General features: G+C 40.7%; 1 protein-coding gene across 1 annotated transcript in view; it reads left to right on the top strand.

Moving 5' to 3' along the window:
• The first annotated feature begins 911 nt into the window (after positions 1-911).
• Positions 912-18,263, top strand: part of LOC106874456 (tumor necrosis factor receptor superfamily member 16) — a 156,955-nt gene continuing 139,603 nt past the window's right edge. The window contains exon 1 of the mRNA XM_052966222.2: positions 912-1,518. Within this exon, the coding sequence (XP_052822182.1) occupies positions 1,486-1,518 (33 nt within the window). The 5' untranslated portion in view covers positions 912-1,485. The remainder of the gene's footprint in view (positions 1,519-18,263) is intronic.

The following is an 18,263-nucleotide window of genomic DNA, read 5'->3' on the forward strand; positions in this document are numbered from 1 at the left end:
ACGCCCGGTCTGGGAATCGAAACCGCGATCCTACGGCCGCGAGTCTGGTGCCCTAACCACTGGGCCATTGCGCCTCTACACACAAACAATACATACATGCGTACTCGTATACATATGTATGTATATATGTAGATCCGGTTTCGTTACCATTTCTCGTTCAACCAAATTTCATTCATAAGGTATAAGAAGAACCTCACCACATGGTATCACGGGCTCTGGGATTGAACATAAAACCAAGATGTTGCAAAGCGAACTTGTTTACCACACAGCCATGCCTGCATCGTACAGTTAGATTTTTAAACGCGATAAGAACTGTAAAGCAAAATATACATAAACACACACACATACACATACCTGAATATATACATACATGCATGTGTGTGTGTGTGTGTGTGTGTGTGTGTGTGTGTGAATACACCATGTATCTATGCACGCATGTGGTGGTGGACTTGGAATGAAGCTCTAGGATCTTGAGTAACTCTAAAATTTCCAGCTAATAAAGATTGTGTGTACGTGCGTTTGTGTGTGCTGCGCGTTTGTGTACGTGTATGAGAGAGATCGCAAAGGAAAATGTGCAAGAGAGAGAGTGGAAGAAAGTAGAAAGAGCGGAAGGAAGCAAACAAGAAAGAGAAAGAGAAAAAAAAACATTAGATGAAAGAGTTTGAGAGAACCGAAGAGACGAGAAGAGAATAGTTTGCGGTGTGTTGTCAAAAAAATAAAAATAAATAAAAGTCATAAACGGCTAAAGAAATAAAAGTACTCTCTTATTCACTTTTACTCTCTCTATCTATCTTTCTCTCTTAGTTTTTATCTATCTATCACTCAATCTCTTTGAATCTGGCTGTTTCTTTCTGTCTTTCTCAAAGCGCCTCTCTCTCTCTCTTGTTTTCTATGTGTGTGTTTCTCTCTCTCTCTCCGTATATATTTCTGTCTGTTCCTGTCAGTCTGTCGTTATCTCTCCGCCTAGTCATTGAGGAGGGAGAGTTTTGGGTCGGCTGCGCTTTCATTTCTTTCCTGGGCAAACTTTATTGCCGCTAGAGGTTTAGCTTCACTTTTTCGAGGGGGGGAAACGGGGATTAAAAAAAAAACAGAAAAAGGGGGTAAAAATAAAAAAGCAGAATAAGAAGCAAATAATAACAATAACACAACCTTTAATGGTTAATAATATACGTTAATACATGCCTACATGTATACAAAGATATAACGCATACTAACAGACGTATATATTATACATAACATATATAATATGCGGCATACAAACATATGTACAAACGTAGTGTTGGTTTCTTTCTTCACTAAGCCGTGAAGTCAAGACTGGGACAATTTCCACCGGTGCAGAAAGTCCCAGCTTTTCAAACAGATCAACACTACACACACGTACATACCTCTGTTACACACCTACCCGAACGAACACGGAGCACTCTTAAAAAGAAATAATACGTCCTTAATAAGAACAAACAACAAAGCGAAAACAAAACGAAAAAAATGTATTCGTTGTTGTTGGTCATTTGTTTGCTGGTAAGTTGATTTTAATCTTTGTTTCAACTTTACAAAACACACACAAACACACATGATATATATATATATATATTTATTATTTGTTCATGTATCTATGATATAGCAGACTATGTATCGTGTATCTCTATATTATGTATATATTTATTTTAATACACACATATATACACTCATAAACACGCATACACACACGTCATAGCAAAAGTGAGTTGTATTTCAATGAAATCCGGATATTTACATATCGTTGTTGTGTTCAATATGAAAGAGAAGGGTGTTGTGTAGCGTTTGTATCTATATACTAGGATGCACGGTTAATAAAAGAACACAAAGGATACATGATATGTACATAATACATGTATTATTCTGTAAGGATACATATGTTGCTGATATTTTCATGTTATTCGCATTGAGTTCAAATTCACTAAATAGCTTTCAAACTCTTGTTGCTACCTTTTTGTATACATAGTTGTATCGAGAGTTCATTCCTAAGCCGTGTGTTTACGAAAGCGCTTACGTATACTGTTCAATATATACATATATGTATGTGTGTATATATACATATATAGTTATGTTGAGGCAAATAGGAGAAATAGAACACAAAATATAAGAATATGTATATTTTTATTAATATTTAGCCGAAGTAACAGTAACTCAAGGTCCGTACGTTATATATATAAAATGTGTGTGGATGTATGTTTGTGTGTGTTTTATCTGCCTGTAAATTAATCCATCAATGTGATCGTATCACTACACTGTTATCTGTTACAAATAATTCCTAAGGCTTCTTTAGTTTTTCTGTCTGCAAAGCATGTACATACAGTTGCGTTGAGAAGCCAGTGTTATTGTTTAGCCCCAGGTCAGCCCTAATCGAGCAAGACGTATATAAAAGTCACCATCCTAACCACCACCATGCCATCTTTTTAATGTCTAATAAGTCCTTTCCTTATTCAAGACGGTAGTTTATTTCCGGGTGATTTGGCTGTTATTTCTAGCAGATTTGACGACTACAAAGTGGTTTCCACGTTAGATATTGGAGAGCTGTGAGGAGTAGAGAAGTATAAGACTTGGTTTCAATTCCAAGCGACTGCAACTTGCGATGCTTATAACCCTCCTTATTAAAATTCTTTCCTTATATATATCCAAACATCATGTTGATGGGCCATAACCACCGAAGATTTCGGTTGATACGCTGGAATGAGTGTTCCGGCACCCTGCTTTGTAAATAACGAGGAAAAAAACAAACAGGCATTCGTGAATGATGTTATCTCGCTGTGATGCAGTGAGGAACCATATACACGACGCAGCATGGTACCTATTTACAGTTTGGTAGATGATTCAACGAAAGTTGTCTGAACGTCAGAGACACAAATGCAGTGTCGGTGGCGTGACACGAAACGCAGCTCCTTTTTTCGATTATTTAATTTAGCATACCTTCTGCATGAAAAGCATTCCAACCGTAGCCATCTCATCTTTTGTGTCTTTGGGACTACATTACACAATGTCCTTCCGTTTTTCTTGTTTAGCCCCAGGTCAAATCTGATCGAGCAGAACTTTTGATCAAAATCATTCCAGTCATGACCACCTCATCTTGTATATGAAAGACTACATTACCCCCATACTATCCTTCCTATTTTAAAACGGTAGGATGACATTTGAGGAGAGATTTGACTGCTTTTTCTAGCGGGTCGAGCTACTAGCGGTAAAGAAGTTACGTCGGATAAACGCACTATCAACTTGTCCGTGTGTTTATTGTACATTGAGAAAAATAAATATTGTTAGTAAACAAAATATGCCTTCGTGAAAACATTTACTACCTGTAACTGTGACAGCTAACCTTAAACGTTAACCTCCTACTTACTGTATACCACTAAAATTTTAATCTGTACCCTTAAAATGAAGCTTTTTGTATTGCACATGTAACGAATGTCAAAACTATTATACCACCCGCAGACACATGCACACATTCATACACCCACAGTCACAGATATGCAATCACACACTTATTCGTATATACATACGTACACACATATATACACTTATACATTCACACATGCATTACTATGCATATACATTTTCATGCATACTCATAACATTAAAACAGTTTTTGTTCACATTTTCGCACACTATCATACATTCACACACTTTCCCCTCCACACATCCATTCATATATTCTCTCATATTCTTAAACACATTCCCCCCTCTTTTACACACACACATACAGAGGACACCTTGCTTCAACTACTTGCCATCCAACTGTATCTGACTTTCGACAAGCACATCGCCTAATCTTTGCTCTCCAGCACCTAATCCGTAGAGAATCCCTCGCTCCAATCCATGATCAAGGAAAAAAAAATCGTTTGCATTCACCTCACCTTACTGGAACGATGGGGGGAGCGTGCCACTATGTGGTCATACACTCTATTAGAACTATCAACCAAATCTTCCCCATATCACACATACACACACACTACCGTCTTCAACAAAAAGCGTTGATTAATGTGGTCTGGTTTCCTTTCATATAGGGAAAAGAGGTGATAGTCTCGGTTGGAATATCCATTGATCATAGGTCTGTCTTTCCAGAGCAGCCCGTCGCTAAATAATTTTAATATGGATGGGTACGATGCTTGGGGGTTAGACGATTACACCGATCTCAGTGCTTAACTGATATTTATTCTATCGACCCCAGAAGGATGAAACGCAAAGTCGAGCTCGGCGGCATTCGAACTCAGAACGTAAGGCCGGAAGAAATGCCGCTAAGCATTTTGACCGGTATGCTTACGATTTTGCCAGCTCTGCTACGTCCTGTGTCTAAGTAACAGCAACGAGGAAACTTCAATGTGGTCACTCGTCTTGCAAGAAATAGCAACCAAATCTTTCAAATGACAGCCCTTTCTCTTAAAAATGGGAAGAACATTAAGATTGTGTATCTATCTATATCTATCTAGGCCATCCCTCAGGACGCCCCAAGATAGTGTAGTGGTCGTCATAATGAATGGATGGCCATGGCTGGAATGCATGTGATAATGGATCTGCTCGATCAGGGCTGACTGACATGAGACTAAACAATATCGTGTCAGCGAGGGAATCTCTTCGGGGTCGCTCCTCCTGCTAGAAATAGCAGCTAAATCTCCCTCAAATCACAAAGCTTACTGTCTTAAGTAAAATAGAAAAGGAAATATTTTGGTAATGCTTAATCTGGCTTGATTGATTAGGATCTGTTCGTTCGGAGCTAGTTCGGTTTTAAACAATAACAGCAACAAAACTACCCTTCAGGGACGGCCTGCAGAGGTTATGACCAGTGTATGTGTATATGTGTGTTTATATATATGTGTATGTGTGTGTGTGTGTTGGGCTGTGACCATAGCTTTTGCAAATTCTCCTGACCGGTAAGTTTTGTTGCTTTTACCTTTCTGTCCTTTACTTGTTTCAGTCATTAGACTGTGGTCATGCTGGGGCACGGCCTTGAAGAATTTCTAGTCGAATGAATCGGCCCCAGTACTATTTTTTTGGTAGCCTGGTACTTTATTGTCTTCCTGTGCCGAACCGCTAGGTTACGAGGACGTAAACACACCGACACCTGTTTGTCAAGCAGTGGTGGGACACACGCATACGACGGGCTTCTTTCAGTTTCCATCTACCAGATTCACTCACAAGTCTTTGGTCGGCTCGAGGCTATAGCAGAAGACATTTGCCCATGCAGTTAGACTGAACCTGGAACCAAGTGGCTGGGAAGCAAACTTCTTACCACACAGCCACGGGTCAGTTCCGCCTGAGCAGACCAATGACCAAAGTCATTCCAAACTTTGTCGTGTGAGATTCCGAAACTTACCCACCCGACCGACGGTTTCTGTGTTACATAGAAGTCAATTTGAAATCTTTTTTCCCGTTGCAGTATTGCATGCATGTTACGTGCCTCCGTAAAGCGGGCATTCTTTTATTCTTCTTCTTCTTTCAGTCATTTGACTGTGGCCATGCTGGAATATTAGATATACCTTATTAAATGATTAGGGAATCCAAAATGCAAGGCGGAACTCAATACCTTTGGAATGCAAAGTATTTTGTTCTTATGGGTTTAGGTGTGTGCATATATGTGTGAGTGTGTGTGTATGCGTTTATTTCTGTGTATATTTATTTTATTTGTTGAGCTCCACTTTGTTCTGATGTAATAGACTTATAATGTAAGAGATTCCAGTTGAGACCATTCTGTATTTTATTTTTAATGCTACCATTTTTAAGGTATTGTTGATTAATTCTAATCGCCCCTTTATTCTCTTTTACTCTTTTACTTGTTTCAGTCATTTGACTGTGGCCAAACTGGAGCACCGCCTTTTGTCGAGCAAATCGACCCCAGGACTTATTCTTTGTAAGCCTAGTACTTATTCTGTGGGTTCTTTTGCCGAACCGCTCAGTTACGGGGACGTAAACACACCAGCATCGGTTGTCAAGCGATGTTGGGGGGGGGGGGCTATAACAGACACACAAACATATATACACACACACATACATACATATATATATATACACATATATACGACGGGCTTCTTTCAGTTTCCGTCTACCAAATCCACTCATAAGGCTTTGGTCGGCCCGAGGCTATAGTAGAAGACACTTGCCCAAGTGGGACTGAACCCGGAACCATGTGGTTCGTAAGCAAGCTACTTACCACACACACACACACACACACACACACACACACATATACATATATTAACCAAAGAAACTGATAGAATAAGTACTAGGCGTATAAAGAATGAGTCCTGGGGTCGATCAGTTCGACTAAAAGTGGTGCTCTAGCATGGCCGCAAAGTAAAAGAGTAATATTTTAAATGACTATACAACGTACCCTATCTTTATGTAAGATGTGATTTAAAAGATATTAGACTGCTATTTCTAGCAGATCGATCTACCACGTAAAGGCTTTTTTTTTTTTACTTGGGGCAAAGCATTAAAGAATTTAATTTAAACTCCCTAGGCCTATTTTAAGTCTGGTACTTGTTCTAGGAAATAGTTCTCTTTTTTGCCGACACGCTATATTATGGGACGTAAACAAACCTACACTGATGGTCAAGAAATGAACACAGAAAGACCTCCTTTTTTACATCCCACCCTTAAAAAATATTACACATAGGCGCAAGAGTGGTTGTGTGGTAAGTAGCTTGCTTACCAACCACATGGTTCCGGGTTCAATCCCATTGCGTGGCACCTTGAGCAAGTGTTATCTACTATAGCCTAAAGATGACCAAAGCCTTGTGAGTGGATTTGGTAGACGGAAACTGAAAGAAGCCCGACGTATATATGTATATGTATATATATGTGTGTGTGTTTGGGTGTCTGTGTTTGTCCACCCAACATCGCTTGACAACCGATGCTGGTGTGTTTACGTCCCCGTAAGTTAGCGGTTCGGCAAAAGGGGCCGATAGAATAAGTACTAGGCTTACAAAGAATAAGTCCTGCGGTCGATTTGCTCGACCAAAGGCGGTACTCCAGCATAACCGCAGTCAAATGACTGAAACAAGTAAAAGGGTAAAAAGAGAGAGAGAGAGAGTATGGTGGAAAATTGATTTCCTACCATGTCTTATAATAATAATAATGATGAGAAAGTCATAAAAATTAAGATTTTTTATCAAAAAAACTTAAATTTCTGTATTATGTATATTAAGTCCCAATTTGCCTAGCATTAAGGTCTAAATTGCCTAACTCTATGAAACTTACCTAACCGTGGACCATGAGTATATATATTATAGAAATGAAGGGTTTTTTTAAAATAGAAATTCTTAATTTTTATGACTTTCTCATCATTATTATTATAAGGCATGGTAAGAAATCAATTTTCCTCCATGTGTAATATGTTTTTAAAAAATTTTATTCCACGACGATGTACGCGAGCGCACACACAAATATACGACAGGATTCCACGCAGTTTCCATCTACCTAATTTACTCGCAAACCATTGGTCAACCCTTGGGCTATAAATAATCGATATTTGCCCCAATGTCTTGCAGTGTGGCCGAACCCGAAACTATGTGGCTGCGAAGCGAACTAGTAAGGAAGTTCCTCCAACCAAAGAATCGTCGGAAGGCCACTATATATAAAGGCAAATGTGGAGGCGCAATGGCCCAGTGGTTATGGCAGCGGACTCGCGGTCATAGGATCGCGGTTTCGATTCCCAGACCGGGCGTTGTGAGCGTTTATTGAGCGAAAACACCTAAGGCTTCACGAGGTTCCGGCAGGGGATGGTGGCGAACCCTGCTGTACTCTTTCACCACAATTTTCTCTCACTCTTACTTCCTGTTGTGACTGTAATTCAAAGGGCCAGCCTTGTCACATTGTGTCACGTTGATTATCTCCGAGAACTACGTTAAGGGTACACGTGTCTGTGGAGTGCTCAGCCACTTGCACGTTAATTTCACGAGCAGGCTGTTCCGTTGATCGGATCAACTGGAACCCTCGACGTCGTAAGCGACGGAGTGCCAACAACAACAATAAAGGCAAATAGGAATGGTAAATCTCATCGTGGCAGATTATATAAATCCATTCGTCCATCCCTGCCCCACTATTGCCGAGAGGGTCATGGGGATAAGAGTCCTCAGAAACCTTCTGCAAAGGGTTCAGTCAGAAGCAACCGTTCTTAAACTTTCCAGCTGGATTCCAACCGTCTCGTTCTTGGTCTACCCTTTAGGTTTGCATGTCGGTTGGCTTGGTTTGAAGAATCCGTCGCCTTATGAATTAACACGCTGAAAAGGAAAATACTTTTCGCCTTAGTTTTATTAGTATTATTTTTTGTTAATTTTATTTGTCCGTCAAAGTTCTTTCGTCACACAATCTGTGACTTCTTCAACGACTTGGGCAAGAGAAAATGCTTTTCTTTTCTTTTTGCTTCCTGACTGTGTGGTCTTGGAAATTAAGACGGATTAGGTTAACTACTCTAATGATATCAGTATTTCCGAGATAATCACATCCTCGAAGCCACTGGGTGGGGTGGGGTGGAGGAATAACGATGTTAAAGTGCAATCAGAATTGTTAGTGTTGGAACGAATAACATTAAATACTATAAATATTATGTCCCTTTGTTTATTTACTTGTAGTTTTGATATGTGTATGTATGTATGGACGGAGGGAATGTCTGTATGTATATATATATATGTGTGTGTGTGTGTGTGTGTGTGTGTGTGTGTGTGTGTGAACGTGTGTATTTATATGCGTGAATGTATGAACGTGGTATACGTACACATGTTGGTATACGTAGATCATTTCCCAAGTAATCGAAAAAAAAAAGTCGCTTTCACTATTTACATGTTAGCAACCTTCAGTATCCACCACACATCTGAGTTGGAATAACGTGATAGGAGCGAAATGACCAAATGACTATAAGAGGCGGCAGGGGTGGGGAGCATTGGATTAAACTTATTTTATGGACTTGCAAAATATTGACCGCCAGGGAGATTGATTTTGCGTAAATGTGTTGTAACTTAGCTTCTGGTCAGCCATATGATATCCAATGAAAGGTATTCTAGCTGGAGTGTAGGGAACAAACCCCGAAGACAAAAATACAAGGAATTTTTAAATCATAATTTTTACTATTATTTGTAGTTTATGAACACTTCTCTGAGATGTAAAATATCACATTAATTATATAATAACCCCAATCACAAAAATGAGCATAATAATTAAAAAAAACATCATCACGTATCTTTGAAAAATTAAAACAAATACAATATCGAAAACCCTATTAAGTATTGTTCATTTAAAGTGCATTTTACAACTTGATGCTGTGCCCTACGCTATTTTGAAATTCCTCCATGGTCTTCCTCTCATTCACATAGTCCGGGAGGGGTTCCTTGTGTGTGTGTTTGTGGGGGGTCCCCTTCTAGTTGTTACCATTATGTCCTTAATATATGTTGGACTATACTATCTAATGTATCCGTAAGGCCAACGGTCACCAACTTTTTGTACCACGGACCGAGGGGGATCACGCACATATATAATGCAAAAGCATTCAAACCGTGATAATAATATATAGGCGCAGGAGTGGCTGTGTGGTAAGTAGCTTGCTTACCAACCACATGGTCCCGGGTTCAGTCCCACTGCGTGGCACCTTGGGCAAGTGTCTTCTACTATAGCCTCGGGCCGACCAAAGCCTTGTGAGTGGATTTGGTAGACGGAAACTGAAAGAAGCCCGTCGTATATGTATATATATATATATGTATATATGTGTTTGTGTCTGTTTGTCCCACCCCCAGCATTGCTTGACAACCGATGCTGGTGTGTTTACGTCCCCGTAACTTAGCGGTTCGGCAAAGGGGACCGATAGAATAAGTACTAGGCATCCAAAGAATAAGTCCTGGGGTCGATTTGCTCGACTATAAAGGCGGTGCTCCAGCATGGCCGCAGTCAAATGACTGAAACAAGTAAGAGTATGTATTTTTTCTGTGCGGCTCGATACCTATCCGTAGTCCGGTGGTTGTGGATCACTACATAAAGCAGCCAGCTGGCAGAATCGTTAGCAAGTCGGACAAACTGCTCATCGACATTTCTTCCGATTCTTTACCTTCTGAGTGAAAATCCTGCCGAGATCAACTTAGCCCTTCATCCCTTCGAGGTCGATAAAATAAAGTATCAGTTTCTGTGCTGGGTCGATGTGATCGAGTTACGCCTTTTCCATTAAAAATTCCTGGCCTTATTCCAAAGTTTGAAACCATTATCATATGTATCCGTGTGTCGACCTCAGTACGCAATTTTGTATGGAAGGTTAATTCACAAAATAGCAAAGTTGATCGAGGTGGGGTTTAAAGTTCAGACATAAAGAGCCGGAGCAAATGCAGCAATGCATTTTGCCCAACAATTCTGCCAACCCACAGCCCTTTCTGCTAATTTTAAAAAGAAATTACAGGCGTGGCTGTGTGGTAAGAAGCTTGCTTCTCAACCACATGGTTCTGGGTTCAGTCTCATTGCGTGGCACCTTGGGCGAGTGTCTTTCGCTATAGCCTCGAGCCGACCATTTCCTTATGATTTGGTGGACGGAAACTGAAAGGAACCCATCGTATGTGTGTGTATATATGTACACCACACACACATATACGTATGTATTTATATGCGTGTATCTTTGTGTATGTGTTTGTCCTACCCAATGTTTATTTACATCCCTGTAACTTAGCGGTTCGGCAAAAAAGTCTTAGAATAAGTATCAAGCTAGTACTAAGGTTGATATGTTCGAGTAAGCCCTTCAAGGCGGTGCCCCAGCATGGCCGCAATCTAGTGGCTGAAACAAGTGACAAGTAAAAGATAAGAGAGCTTGAATGTGAGTATATGTGCATGCGCACTAGCGTAGTTAGAGTGTGTTCCGCCCGAGGTAGCCCTTCCGTTGCCCCCCCCCTCCCGGGGGCACCACAAAAAAAAAAAAAACACATATTGCCTACAGCAGACCCAAAAGTACCTCCCCTTTAAAAGTGTCACACGGGGCGGACCGCCCCTACTGTCCCCCCCCCCCCTAGGTACGCTAGTGTGTGCATATATGTATGTACCGTGTGTGTGTGTCTCTGATATATATTTCCTAGAAAGCGGCGAGTTGGAGAGAAACGTTAGCATGCCGGGCGAAATGCTTAGTGGTATTTCGTCTGCCGTTACGTTCTGAGTTCAAATTCCGCCGAGGTCGACTTTACCTTTCATCCTTTCGGGGTCGATAAATTAAGTACCAGTTACGCACTGGGGTCGATGTAATCGACTTAATCCGTTCGTCTGTTCTTGTTTGTTCCCTCTATGTTTAGCCCCTTGTGGGCAATAACGAAATAGGTATTTCGCTTGTCTTTATGTTCTGAGTTCAAATTCCGCCGAGGTCGACTTTGCCTTTCATCCTTTCGGAGTCGATATATTAACTACTAGTTTCGTACCGGGGTCGATCTAATCGACTGCCCCCCCCCCCCCCGCAAAAAAATTTCGGGCCTTGTGCCTAGAGTAGAAAATATATATTTTTTCTAGGCAGAATAAAGAAAGTGGCAAATCTTTATCGAGGCAGTTCTTGGGCGGGGGATAATAATCTGAATTGGTTAACGTGTGCAAAGATGCCTATGTGTTGTATAGAGAGAAATTTGCATTCATGTAGTAGTGAGCATGCTACTTAACTACACAAAGTGTATGTGTACTTCATTACCTTTTAGTGTGCGCCTGTTTTTCATATGCATATATAATTGTGCGCATGCGTTCAGTCCATGTATGCGCGCGCGTGTATGTGTATGTGTGTGTGTGTAATATCGCTTTTAAAAAGCTTATGATATACATAAACAGTTTTTGCACCGTATTCGGTGTGTCTTGGACTGAAAAAAATAAAAAGGTTGAAAATCGATGTTCTACGCCAGTGAATCTCAACCAATTTTCGCCACTGGACCCTTTTCATTCCATTTTTACACTACTGGCCCCTCCTCATAGCCATTTGAAGTTTTTTAAAAAAATCCCATTATATTTTTATAATTAAATATAATCAGTAATTGTTTGGATGGAGAGCTGGCAGAATCGTTAGCACACCGGGCAAAATGCTTAGCGACATTTCATCCGTTTTTACATTCTGAGTTCAAATTCCACCTAGGTCAACTTTGTCTTTCATCCTTTCGGGTCGTTAAAATAAGTACCAGTTGAGCACTGGGGGTCAATGTAATCGACTTACACACTCCTCCGAACATGCTGGCTTTGTACCAAAATTTGAAACCAAATATTAAGAATTGTTTTACTCTTTTACTTGTTTCAGTCATTTGACTGCGGCCATGCTGGAACACCGCCTTTAGTCGAGCAAATCGACCGCAGGACTTATTCTTTGTAAGCCTAGTACTTATTCTATCGGTATCTGTTACCGAACTGCTAAGTTATGGGGACGTAAACACACCAGCATCGGTTGTCAAGCGATGTTGGGGGGACAAACACAGACACAAACATACACACACACACACACACACACACATACACACACACACATATATATATATATATATATATATATATATATATATATATATATATATACACATATATACGACAGGCTTCTTTCAGTTTCCGTCTACCAAATTCACTCACAAGGCTTTGGTCGGCCCGAGGCTATAGTAGAAGATACTTGCCCAAGGTACCACACAGTCACTTCTGCGCCTACTGTATAAAAAAATATATATATATGTTGTATATTGTGGACCTTCCAAGGGTCATATGGTCCCCGGTTGAGAACCACTGTTCTATGCTATCGCTCGACCTGCTAGAAATAGTTAAATCCCCACCACTCTGGAGAAAGAGAAGGTATTAGATAATGTAGTCCGTAAGACAGGATGGTGACAGATAAAATGTCTCTGCAGGCAGTTCAGAGTTTACCAGGGAAAAAACCCAAGAAATATTTGTTGGGGTTTCTTGAAAAGAAAAATGAAAAAGAGAAAAAAAATCCCCTAAGAAGCTTACTTTGCAACCACTTGGTATCGGGTTCAATCCCACTGCGCAGCACCTGAGGCAAATTTCTTCTATTATAACCCCTGGTCGACCAATGTCATGTGAGTGAATTTGTTAGATGGAAATGTGTGTGTGTGTTTGTTGCTTCCCCCACCTCTTGACAACAGTGTTAATGTATTTACGTCCCCGTAATTAAAATACTGGGGTCGATTTGTTCGACTAAAACCCTTTGAAGAGGGTGCTCCAGCATGGCCACAGTCTAATAACTGAAACAAAAGAGAAAAGATAATTTGAGCTTATTAATTATGCCGTCAATTAAGCTATCTTTAATTATATATCAGCTTTCTAGCTGTTGTTGTTGCTGTTAGTACTTAGCAGTTCCATAATCAAAGACATTATAACCGTGACCATCCAATCTTAAAGTCCGATACAGTAGTATCCAGGACTTCATAATCCAATGTTTTAATTTTCAATGACATTTGGGTGTAATCTGAGTCATTTAAGCTGCTATTTCTAGTAATGGCGGCGGCCACTTCGTTTACTTATCTCTTCAACTTTATGGTGTTACAAGTGTTGATAGCTTTACCAACTCCAAAATAACGGTTTCAAATTTTGGCGGAAAGCCAGGGATTTCGGGAAAGGTCGTAAGTCAATTATATCGACTCCATTGTACAATTGATACTTATTTTATCGCCCTCGAAAGGATGAAAGTTAAAGTCGATCTCGGTGGGTTTTGAACTCAGAACGTAAAGACAGACGAAATGTTGTTAAGCATTTTGTCCGGCGTGCTAATGATTCTGCCAGCCCGCCGCCTTAAAAGGATGAAAAGAAAAGTTGTCCTCGATGCAATTTGAGCTCAGAATGTAAAGACAGACGAAATGCCGATAAGCATTTTGTCCGGTGCGGTAATGCTTCTACCAGCTCGCCGCCCTTGTTGTTTGTTCCTTCTCGAGCCATACCTGGCTCATAAGGGTCGGTTTCCCGATTTCATTGACCAAAAGGTTCCCCACCTGGATGGGACGCAGGTCCGTCGTAGGTGAGCTGCTAGATGCAGGAGGAAAGAGTGAGAGAAAGCTGTGGTGAAAGAGTCAGCAGAAGTTCGCCCTTATCGTCTGCTGGAGCCACATGGAGCTTAGGTGTTTCACTCATACATATATCATAAACACATACATCGCCCGGTCTGAGATTCGAACCCGCGAGTCCGCTGCTCTAACCGCTAGGCCATGAGCCTCCACTCACCGCCCTGACCAACCCCAAAATCTAACATTGAGTAGCAAGTGCTTAACCCTTTAGCATTTAAACCAGCTATATCTGACCCAAATATTCTACCTGTTTTATATTCAAATTGACCTGATCCTGCCTCTCGCACCTACCCTACAATGTCATTTTGATAATCTATAAATCACATCATCAAAATCTCAACACTACAGGAAGATAAATGATTAGTTGAAAACAATGTGAATGAATAAATATTACATTTGATAGAGTAATGTGTATGCTAAAGAGTTGAGGACGAGTGAAATGCATCTGTACTGAGTAAAAAAGAATGAAACTTTCATTTTTCAAATTCATATAGGCATAGTTGTGTGGCAACCATGTGGACTGGGGTTCATTCCCTCTGCACCACTTCTTGGAAAAGTTTTGAGTGAGGATGAGTTTAGTAACCTCTTCTCATAGAAGAACTGACATCACACACACACACACACACACACACACACACACACACACACACACACACACACACACACACACACACACACACCACACCTTGGAGGCTTCAATCGAAGGTCTTTGTTTGTTCCTCACCACCACCGCTCGACAATCGGTGTTGGTTTGTTTACGTCCCAGAATCTAGCGGTTCGACATAAGATACAGGTAGAATAAGTACCAATTTTTTTTTTTAAATAAGTACTAGGGTCGATTTGTTCGACTGAACCCTTCAAGGTGGTGTGTGTGATGTCAGTTTTCCTATGAGAAAAGATTACTAAATCCACCCCCTCTACTCAGCACTTTTCCATTTCTGGAGAAAGTGTCGCTGCGGGTGATTTCATTAACATAAGTGGTTCCAAGAAGAAGGAGCAGGTCAAGAGATGAACCCACCCACCCTGTACTTAGATTTGAACTTTTATTTATCTCCCCTCATAGCGACACAAACGAGACAAGTTAACCTCGGCAGGATTTAAAGTCATTGAATTGAAGCAAATACCGCGAGGCATTTTATCGAACGCTCTTAAATGGCTTTACTTATTCGCTTCCTTTCCTCGTCATCACACTAAGCAACACTGATTAAAGTGTTATAATATTTTAATTAACCAAAAATTAGGTTTTAGAGAACTTCTTTAGTAAAGACGAAACCTTATTCACGGTCATGGGCTCCTCCTGCTCTACGTGGTCACTCGATCTACAAGAAATAACAATCAAATCTTCCTGAACTCACACCTTTTCCGTTAGAGAAAAAAAAACAGTAAGTACATATTGGAGGATATAGGGCCTGACTAGGAATATATAGCAAATAACGTTAACATCTAGATCAGTTACTGCCCGCGTGACTTACTGGTTGGCATACCTAACGAAAATTACCTTAATTTGTTTTAATAGCGCGGTTTGCCTTGTTGATGAGTCATGTCTTATGTGGCCTGCTTCTCGAAAAAGGTTGCTCGTGCCTGATCTAAGGGTGGAAGTTCCTGGCTTTAGTAGTGCGGCCCGCTTGTTGGGTAAAAGAAAATACAGTTAGATCAGTTAATTATGATTTTATTCAACATATTCCCCTCTCAGATTCAGAGACTTATTGCAGCGGTCCTTCGGTTTTTCTAAGCCCTGTAGAAGAACACGGGCCTCCAACTAAGCTTTTCGCGATACCCTTAAAGCCATGAACTTTTCAGCAATCCCTCGTAGATGCACACTTGAAACAAGTATTACAGAAAGAGAGATATATTTCTTACCCTAACGAAGTTATCACCTTACATACCCATTCACTGTGGTCACCACCGGAGTGTTCAATGTTAAACGCGAAAGAAAAAATCAGCCTGGACCACAGAAGCAGAGTGTCACTCGATTGGGCTTAGAAGTAACGTTTATAGTTATACAGAGCCTTTCAGAAATTTATGCAACTTAGAGTGTATGTACATATGTTTAGATGCGAGTGTGTGTGTGTGTGTGTGTGTAGGCGCAGGCGTAGCTGTGTGGTAAGACGTTTGCTTCCCAATCACATGGCTTCTGGTTCAGTCCCACTGCGTGGCATTTTAGATAAGTGTCTTCTACTGTGGCCTCGAGCCAACCAAAGCCTTATCATTGGATTTGGTAGACGGAAACTGAAAGAAGCCTGTCGTATATATATACGTGTGTGTGTATATATATGTGTGTGTGTGTGTGTACCTATGTGTCTGTGTTTGTCCCCCCCACCACCACCACCATCGCTTGACAGCCGATGTTGGTGTGTTTATGTCCCCGTAACTTAGTGGTTCGGCAAAAGAGATCGATAGAATAAGTCCTGGGGTCGATTCCTCCGACTAAGCCCTTTAAGGCGATGCTCCAGCATGGCCGCAGTAAAATGACTAAAACGTATAAAAGAATATATCATATATATATATATATATATATATGCCACACGTGCGTATGTATACTTATGTATATATATGTGTGTGTGTCTATGCATATGTATGTATATATAATATATATATTTGTGTGTGTGTGTGTGTGTGTAAAAAAGTATGCATAGGCTTGGCTTTGTGGTAAGAAGTTTGCTTTCTAACCACATGGTTCCTGGTTCAATTTACTTTTGGACTACTTCCGCTATATTTTGAAAACTTTGCCAACTTTGAATATTTTTATGAATTGATGATAATAACCTACTGTGGAAACGTAAAACGTCCCGACTGCCAGTTTCTACGGAGTCATTCCCCTTGTTGGATAGTCTCAGTTGGCCGAAGATTTCTAACTTGCGAAGTTATATATGTGAAACGTTCCCATATTTATGCAGAACACTATTTTGAGGTATTCTTCACCCATATTGTTAGGAAATGGAATACTGAATCGTTGAGTAAAGATGCGTAGTCTAGTACTCAGCTTAGTGCTTAGCCTTCATTTCACGTTGTCCTCGTATACTCAACAGAAATGAATACGAGCCGGGTGTTAGTGCAGCCCTTTCCTTCCAACTCTCACACCCTGGATGTTCCACTGGGACAAGGGTAAGGGGACTGAGAGGATGTCAATATCTGTTTGTGATTCTGCAGGCATCTAATCGAATTAGCGAAAACATGGTACATTCTGTCACGCTGTGCGTGTTCACGGTCGATGGCTGGCTATACATTTATGACGAGTTAATAGGAAGAGGGGTATATAGACTTGGTTGCTATTTCTAGTAAATCATCCAACTAGCTAGAAACTGCAGCCAAATCACCCTCAGACCATATTCCTCCTTCTTAAGAATGAGAATTACCTAATGTTAGGGGCAACAGTTAACTTCAAGTATCCCTAACATAAATTAATAGTCGTTTTAGAAATCCCCAACCATACAAATCAAACAGTAGTTTGACCTACTGGAAAGAGCAGGCAAATTTCCTTTAAATTACACGTTACACCCTAATACACTGTATTAGAAAAAGAAAGAAAAAAAGCTTGAATACCTTTGATCACAGGTCTGTCCAGTTCGGACCTCTTTACCCTAGGGCAGAATCAATACAGCCCCACACCAAGCCTCTATGGCGTAGCTAGAGTGTGTACCACCCTCCCTAGGCCGTTGCGGCCTATACAGGCTTATACAGCAAATTCAAAGGTGTTGCGTCCCATAAAAGCTTCGCCCAGGACGGATCGCTCTTGTGCCCCACATATGGTCGAAGTCAACTCGTGACCGAGTAAGACCACTCAACAAGTCAGTGCAAATATTCCAAGAATCCAAGAAGTTCCTCTGTAGGTGCATTTGTTTTGAGTGGATAAAGCATTGTACAGCATTGAAACCGCTTTTCAGTGCAATCACCCCCTTAGCCACGCTACTGCCCAGCCTACATGACCCACAAGCCACTCCTCCTCATGTCATCTCCACAGAGTGGTAAATGTTTAGGCAGATCCTTCCTTCCCGGAACTAAGACTCTTCTGGAGTTTTCTCGTAGTGTACATTAACCCTACAGTCGTCAGCCTGCAAACAGTCAAGCTGAACATTATCAATCAGACTTTATTGGTCTGAAAAAGTCTGCAAAACTATGACTATTCCCCTTCCCCACACAGGAAAATATTCTAGAGACGCAGTTAACAATAGTTGTAGCAACAAAAGCTATTGCAGTAAACCAGTCAGTATAACTACACAATTGTGCTCCCTCCGATTTTTTGTTCAT

The sequence above is a fragment of the Octopus bimaculoides genome, chromosome 3 (genome assembly GCF_046866305.1).
Source record: "Octopus bimaculoides isolate indiv1 chromosome 3, ASM4686630v1, whole genome shotgun sequence".
Taxonomy (NCBI): Eukaryota; Metazoa; Mollusca; class Cephalopoda; order Octopoda; family Octopodidae; genus Octopus; species Octopus bimaculoides.